The sequence below is a fragment of the Aplysia californica genome, unplaced genomic scaffold (assembly GCF_000002075.1).
Source record: "Aplysia californica isolate F4 #8 unplaced genomic scaffold, AplCal3.0 scaffold01331, whole genome shotgun sequence".
Classification (NCBI taxonomy): domain Eukaryota; kingdom Metazoa; phylum Mollusca; class Gastropoda; order Aplysiida; family Aplysiidae; genus Aplysia; species Aplysia californica.
The window spans coordinates 39,088-47,580 of record NW_004798601.1 but is presented as its reverse complement, the minus strand read 5'-3'; the positions used below and the strand labels follow the sequence as shown (position 1 = coordinate 47,580).

Here is an 8,493-nt window from a genome sequence, read left to right as displayed (position 1 = left end):
AAAGAGAGAGAGAAAGAGAGAGAGAAAGAGAGAGAGAAAGAGAGAGAGAAAGAGAGAGAGAAAGAGAGAGAAAGAGAGAGAAAGAGAGAGAAAGAGAGAGAAAGAGAGAGGATTAGGACAATAAACTTGGTTGATTTAATCTAATATATTTAGGGCCATTTCAAGAAGCTCGATCGTACTGCCACGGGAGGTACTTTGATATTGCACTAAAGAACTTATACCTACATTTTGGTGGATCCAGCAAGGAGCGAGTAGGGTGCCGATGAGGGAAGGAGTGAAGTGCAGGAGCAGTTATTGGGGAAGTGACGATTCTTATCGAGTAGGCATCTCCTTTGATTATCTTTTTTACTTGGGCCTCAAAGGCAAGGCCAACAGCCAGCTTCCTTGATCCACTTTGCTATCGTGAAAAGGGCGTTTTAAGCATTTCTACAAACAATGCCTGATATTGTTTATCAGAGCTAAACTTACGGCCAAAAAATATTTGGCAAGATGGAACAAGAAGTCATCGCCATCATTTGTGCAATAGTTTTATTTGTGGAAAGAAATCGGAATACTTGTAACAGTAACGTGTTACAATTACAACAAAGACTGGCTAATCAAACTGATGAGCGGGTATCGTCCTTTGCCGCAAAATTCTCCATCGAAATCATCCAAGTCGTAATCCCATACCATGCCGCCAGCAAAATCATTGTCTTGAATGTACGAGATCTGGGGAAGAAAATGGAAAACAAATATAAGAGGCCGTAGCTCTTTGCTGGTTACTAGATTCTAGCTAGACATTCTTAAGGCTCCGTCCGTTCATATCCCCCCCCCCCTCCGGGATTCAGCCTTTAGTGGCGAGGACAAAAGCCAGTCAGAAAGTTGGGTAGGAAAAATTGATATCGGGTTCATCCAAGAAAAGATGTGAACCCCCCAAAAAAATCCCAGAAAAAACATGGAAGGAGCAATCACGAAAATGGATCATTCCGCGGACTGACGTGTTCATCTCACGTGTATATTATAAAATAAATTCACTGCAGAACACTTATTAAACATTACCCATCCTACTTCAGTAACATTCAAAGCTTATAACGGTATAAAAGGGACATTTGAAATGATCATTTTAATAAGTCTACGGACATGTTGACTGATTTCTATCAACTTTGAGATTTTATAAACCCGGAGTCTTGTATTTTAAAGTTTCTTAATTAAGGCTCTCAATTCTCATTTATTAGCTCAGCTATCAAAACTTTCGCTTCATCATTAACACTGCAGATCAAACCACCTTTTCGACCAACAGAAGTCAACTTTAACATGCAATATATCCGACGAGTGGTATTGACAAGGTATGTTATATGTAAAGGAAAAGTTTAGCACTTGCAACTCTAATCAGGTCATGCATACGTGCCGAAGAACAGTTGTTACAAGGGAGGAAGTCCAGGAGAGTACGACCCGCCGATAGGAAACGAGCGAACAACACGGGCACCCACAAACTCAATTGCTACATTTTGCATAGATAGAACGTCTAAATAACCTTTCTAACATAAGACCACCTTAACGAAGTGTGTGCGTGCGTGGCCTCACCTTTTCGCCAATACTTGTTTTGTTCTCGTAGCCCACCCACTGGTTCCCCAGCACCAGGTAAGGAACTCTCTGATCTTCCAGAAACTCCATCCTGGCACCGGCAATGATCATTTCGCACACCTGAAAATGACGGGAATTTTTTTTAAAATAGGAGCTTTACGGGCCTTGCTAGACAAGGTTATGAAAACGGCGAAAATTATATGTAACAAGAGAGTAACAAAAAAAAAAAGCGTTCAGGACAATAGACGTTTGGAAGGAAAGAGTGAGGAAACCACACCAGTCCCAACCTACCACCTGTAGAGAGGAATGTACCATTCAGTCAGCACGGCCCCTGTGTGTAGCCCACAGGTTTTGATAATGATTGATTGGAGTATGTTTTACGGGACTATCACGTCGGTTTTGATAACGTAAGTGCCAAAACGTTTTACAAATCTAGTACCGTGTTAAAAGGACGAACAGACAAATAGAAATCTTTGTAAACATGGTGAAAGCCTTGGACCGAAAGTTGGAGACGAGAAAGCACGATGAAGAGATTTTACAAGGACACAGGCAAAAAAAGCAAGATAAAATGGGATACATTTCACACGGATGTTGTGGACGAGAATTCCAAGATGAATCAATTTGTAGAGACTAAGGATCAACTTGTAATTTAGAATATTTCATACCGTCACAACTGCACAGGGTAGATTGAGACAAAAAGGCGCGACGAAGGAACAGACCAAGACTGCGGGAAGCATCTTGCCTCGACGCTCAACAGCAACGTGGGATGGGAAAATTCGAAAAAGGTGAAAAGTGAGAGATTTGGTCACCTCGTAATAAGACAAGAAGCCAGCCTCCCGGGTGTACGTGCCAGCAATACCGGCACCGGAGGCCGGAGCTCCACGGCCAGAGTCGCTCTCGTCTCTCAGGGTGAACGACCGTCCGTACGTGGCCAGTCCAATGTACAGTTTGTCTTTGGGGCAGCCCTCATCCACCCAGTAGTGGGATGCATAGTCCTGCACACACATACATGCAATACACTTTCCTAATGTAGGCGATTCATACCAATAGACAATTTAGATCTATAGGATAAGGATATTTGATCGTTGCCCGTCAGAGCAAACCCAGGGCCTTGGTTGATTTGATTGAGTAGACGTTTTACGGCACTATCGACTCAATTTTGGTCATGCAAGTGCCAACAAGTTTTATCAGAGCCTCAAATGTATTACTATGTTAAAAGGGCGGACAGACGTTTATAGGAATCTTTGTAATTATGGTAAAGACATTTACAAGCGCATTTACAATATGAATTTCGGTGTATACCTATACTCCCAACAACAATATATGCATATATTTCTTTCAGACCCAGTGGGGGAGGAAAAGAAACGACCTCTCCTACACAACAGCGAAGCGCCAAAGTGTACACTTCAGAGGCCGTTATTAAGATACAGGAAAAAATCCAGTAGACGTTTCTAAGGTCTCTATACACGTCATGCAAGTATATGAAATGTTTAGATACAACGCCCGAACCGTCTGTTACTAACAAAGATAGAGACACTGGAAATCCAATATTATAAGCATTAAAACATTTTAAAATAACAACGTACGTGTCTTTTCAAGTTTCATCATAAAATAAGAAAGATATGGCTAGGTTCAGTGCTTTGTCAAAGAATTCTACTTACCACGTTAAAGTACTGGTTAAGTTCCGAGGTTGAATCGTCAGCCTTGTAGAGAGGACTATTGTGCCCCGTCACAGGGTCCCAGGCACCGAAGAAGTCGTAGGTCATTAGAACGATGTAGTCCAGTTCCCTGGACAACGTTGCATTAGACGACAAGAAGCCAATAGTTGAATTACATATAACAAAAAGAATTTGAACCAGCAATATAACATGCGAGGCAGCGTAAGGAAATCAGACGCTCGTCAAAATACGAAATCGGAGAAAGGCATTTTACGCCAGTTGGAAATTTTAATGGAATTTTTTTTTCGCTTAACCTCTGTTATGTCCATTTAAAAACACATTTCCAAGTGCTAAGAAATTTGCTATTTTACCAAGAAATTTGCTATTGCGGTAAGAAATTTGCTATTGCGGTAAGAAATTTGCTATTGCGGTAAGAAATTTGCTATTGTGTGGACTTGATGCAGTTGCTGTTTTAAACGTGCAAAGCTTAGCTTTATAGTTAAAAATGAAATAAGTATCGTGTAAGAAAAGAATCGTTTTAATTTAATTACGTTGCTACGGCATACCACATTTCATGTAGAATGCAGCATAACAATTCTCCAAGCACACATTTCCCTTGAAAACACAAGACTTTAAAGAAAAGTAAAGATCTCACTTTGAAATGCTGGCCACTTGGTATCCGGCGTCAATAGTGTCCTTGCCAGCAGCCACAGCAGCAGACAGGAGAAGGCGAGGTGTGCCTGATGGCCTGGGCTCATTGTCGAAGGCGATGAGAAGCTCCTGGAAAAACCAGTTTGATTAATTTATGATAGTTTATTTATGATAGTTTATTGAGTATATTTTTCCACCCCACTAACACAGAAGGCACAATATTTTTTCTTGCGGTACTACAGACAATTGTAAGTTCCAAAACCAGATTTGTTACTTTCGGCCGGTCTAGCAATTGGTTGTAAAGTCACTATTGGAGATCAGGATTCATGTTCCTACTACTTGTGGCGTGTGTACATTACCTCCCAACCTACAGGGAAATCAATTTAATGTTATGGAGTATATTTTGAATTCGTGTAAAGAGAAGCACATCGGCATGAAAATGGTCGGAAAGTGCAGGAATGGAGAAAAAAAAATAGCACGACCAACCTGAACCAGATAGGTGAACTTGAACTTATCCTCTGGAGGGCTGCCTCTTGAGCCTGGGTACTCCCAGTCCAGATCCAGACCATCGAAGTTCCTTTGCCGCAGAAAGGGGATGGCGTTCTGAAAGGAACAAGTAGAACTGACCTTCAAAGCGTTCTATTACGAAGAACTTGCTAGAATTGTGTTCCTGAGAATTTCAACGACAATATTTGTGGTGTCAAGTTTATATCCGATATATCATAAAATGGTGTAGCATACGAGTAGATCAACAACTCACCAAGCATCTAGATTTTTAACAGGACAGCATCTCGTACTATAGCTCTGTGGATTTAACCCAATCGTTTTACGTCCTCTCGTTGACAAGAGGCAGAGCCGTCATCTACCGCTCTCTAAATTTGTCTTAGTTGGCCTTCCTGGGCTAGAAAAGTTCTATCTGGAGGATCTAAATGGAGCCCCGAACTGTTTGGGAATATGTGAACTTAAATGTCCCCGTCTAGCATTTGCTGAAGTCCAGACATTGCTCAACACAAACAACATTGGGTATATTAGAGTCCAGGGTCACGTGAAAGTAACGTAGGAAGTCTAGAATACGACCGGTGTTCTCGTGAATTGAGAAGACGTTTTTGGAAGACATTAGACAAGCTGCAATGGAGAAGGGAGATGGAAATCTTTTATACACGTCTTCAATCCTCCTATAAACCGATAAGCCCCACTGGTTCTCACCTGAATGAATTTCTGTCTCGATGATGTATCTTGCACCATCAGAGTCCAGTTTTTGGTTCCCATGTTCCAGCCTCCTACAGACAGCATGGTCTTCAGAGCAGGGTTTTTCTGCTTCAGTTTGTTCACACGAGTGTACCTGAAGTTAACGAGTGTACCCGAAAATTAATAAGTGTCCCAACGTGGTGGAATCAAGAGCTCGTCAATTTGAGTATGTAGAGTTATTGATATCTTCTGAAAGTTCGTTCATTTTCCTTGCTTTTAGTGAAAAAAATATCCCCAGGGTGAATTGAAGTATGAGGTATTTTCGATTGAAGAAAAGGATTAAATTGATGAGAAAATGGCAGCCAGGTTTGGCAACTTCAATTGCTTGACTTATTTAATTCTTGTGCCTACTATAAACAATATTTTCAGTAAAGTTTATTTGGCAATGTGTTTTCATTTGAACATAAGGTGATTAGCCCAAAAACAAAATTTCTTTAGAAATTTGCCAAACTTGGGAAAATACATTTCTTCGATTTCATTATTTTGATGATGACCAGCTTTAACCACGCTACCTCACATTTATTCACATGAGTGTATCTGGAAATTAGTAATATAGCTGAACAAAGTTAAACAATATACTCAAAAGCATAGGGAATACATGGAAATGGAAGCACACTTTTGACTAACCATCCCAGAAATCAATACAAAAAATTCTTTTAATCCGAGTTCCTACGACACAAACTCAGGATAGAACATAAAACGGCCGAGTGGTGAAGACGATCCCAGAAGTACAGATAAGAAAGTAAAGCTTAACGGCAGAAAAATCCAGGTCTCTAAAATTCTGAAATCAATACAAAATACAACCAACCCACACATCCCCTCCCATCACGTACAAAGGACAACCGACCCACACATCCCCTCCCACATATAATGGACAACTCGACTCACACATCCCCTCCCACATATAATGGACGACTCACATGCCCTCTGACCACGGCGTGTCGTCATCGTTCCACTCGAAGGGAGCCAGAAGACCGTCCACAATAATGGCAAAGCCGTAGTGAATGTGAGTGCACAAGTCCGCGTCTATGTCCTCGGGGAAGAACGCGCCTTTGCCCGGCCGGTACTGGGCCCAGTTGGTGTAGTAGCAGACGAGCTTGTTTTTCTCATCAGAACCCCCGTGCCCGTTACTGACACGGTGGTTTCGTGCACATCCTTGGGACGCACATGGAAGCAACAAGGGCGAGAATAAAACGGGGCCATATTTTCGAAGAGTTTTTAAAAGTTAACTTTTTAATTTGCAATTTTCTCAGAGGCACCCTAAGAGAATATATAAAAACATTGCCATAAAACATCAGGGCACGGAGCACTTGAAAGCTTAAACCTAATTTTTCTAAAGTTAAAACCACTGTGACAGGAGTACGTTATACAATATATAAAGCAGGATGACTGAGTATAAGTTTCCGTGCATTCTTGACACAGTACACGTGTAATAAGGGCGAGGGTTGGGGGGGGGGGGATAAGATTATGGATTTTAATTTATGTTGCGAGGTTCTGAAGTACAGAACTCAGTTGGGGAGAAATATGAAGTCCTACAAGCCTCCTGTACTTTAACTTACCTGCTTGACAGACCACCAGAGCAATCCCAAGCAGAATGCAGAGAGATAAAGCTTGCAACGTCTGAAACAATGAGAAATAATAGGAATAATTCATGGGAAAGGTATTGCTTGGAGCTGATAGACAAGTTATTTTTCAAATTGTTGCCAACACTAGGTGGATACGATACTAAAATTTACAAAGTCCTTGAAATGAAAATAAAGTGCCCAGATAATAGATCTACTGCACAATAGGCTATTACATTCACTTACATGGCAATAATTATAAATGAGCAGATTCCAATAATTATGGACTTTTTGACAAGTACTGTTGGAAACAAAATACGGGTCCAGTTTGTGCGGTTCCCTTTTTAAAATTAAAGTATATAAAACAGTAAAGTATTTCTATCACACATCTAGCAAATATTCGCCTTTTGAGTTTGAGACAAGGGTATCTTTGATAAGACATAGACATATAATAAGTTCATCGTAACTTGGGTAATCTTGAGCCCCACTCCCAAACCCCACCCTCTCTCACACACACACAACAATAACCAGCAGCAAGAAACAACCCACAGCAAGCTGTACGTCCTCAAGTTTTGCTCATTGTCACACAACACCACAATGTACTGACAGACTCACCATTGTGTTCACTGGACCGTCTTGTGTTCTGTCTCCCAGTTCCTCGGGGCTTAAATACTTTTCCTGGACCTGCCAACCATACAGCTCCCCTTTCCACGATAGGACACGGACACATACACACACGCACACATACACACGCATACACACAAACATGCAAACTTCTTGGAACAAACATTTTTAGGCATTTAGTCCCTTTTTAGAAGCCCCTTATACCTCGACGTGTTCGGGAAATACTTTGTTGAGCTCTGTGGAGCTCGCAGGGAAAGGGACTTAATACTTAATGAAACAGAGGGTACATGAGGTGCGTAGAATAAAAAGATCACCTGGTTAGAAAACCGAATTTCACGTGCAGAAGGAGTCTCTCATAATTCCTGTAAAAGCACAACTCCCCCCCCCCCCCCTCCTATATTACCCCAACCTCCACTAATAACCCCCCCCCCCCCGGGGAAAAACCCAGACACATGATACAAGGACACTGGGGGTTGACGGTACCTCACATTAACCCTTTGTGTCATTACGATATGAGGATATGGTCAACTGTCCACTCACTTCAAAGCCAGCCGTTGTTCGGCCAGTCGGTAGGGAAACTTGTGTTTGTTTTTGGTTATTTGTTTTTGTTTGGGTAAATGTTTTACGGCCCTAGCAACTCATATAAGAGCGAGGGACACTTGAAACCTTTTTAGTTTGGTAGGAATTAATATTGAATTTTGCGTGGATGATGGCCTGAGCCTATTCGATCAATTTTTGACAACCGAGGATCTTAAACCTGCGTAGCTTCTACACTGGACTTCCGATATTTTTGGCCCTTATCCGAGAAGGAAGGTTAGTTGTTAGATCTTACCTACCCTAGGATCAGGGGTGCTGCTCCAAGACAGCTGTGCGAAGGAGCCAAGGAGTACTCGTTGCGGTGGAAAGGCTGCAGAAAGAGCCAGCGTATAGAGAAGGAGCAAGGGGGTGGGGGCAGAACGTGGAGACGAATGCGGACGACAGAACAATGTTAGAAAGCAGAAATGGGGGTAAAAGGAGAACATTTTATCGAAGACAATTTTCCGAAGGTGTCAGGTTTCGAATGCTGGGCCTATTGAATGAGAGGCGAGCACCGTAACCTCTGGACCACGAGAGTTCCCTGTGCTTGTTTGTACATGGTCTCGGAAGTGATTCCAAAATCCAAAATCTTTTGGTTTTTCCCAAAGATG

At 41.8% G+C, this 8,493-nt stretch overlaps 1 protein-coding gene across 1 annotated transcript; it reads right to left on the bottom strand.

Moving 5' to 3' along the window:
- Positions 1-510: 510 nt before the first annotated feature.
- On the bottom strand, positions 511-7,369 carry LOC101856395 (acidic mammalian chitinase). The gene is made up of 10 exons (XM_005112601.1): positions 7,298-7,369; positions 6,680-6,740; positions 6,041-6,275; positions 5,079-5,214; positions 4,359-4,475; positions 3,877-4,001; positions 3,225-3,351; positions 2,373-2,558; positions 1,564-1,683; positions 511-708 (listed from the first exon to the last, which is right to left on the bottom strand). The coding sequence occupies exons 1-10, from the start codon at positions 7,298-7,300 to the stop codon at positions 577-579; spliced, it is 1,242 nt and encodes a 413-aa protein (XP_005112658.1). The 5' UTR covers positions 7,301-7,369; the 3' UTR covers positions 511-576.
- Positions 7,370-8,493: the final 1,124 nt, after the last annotated feature.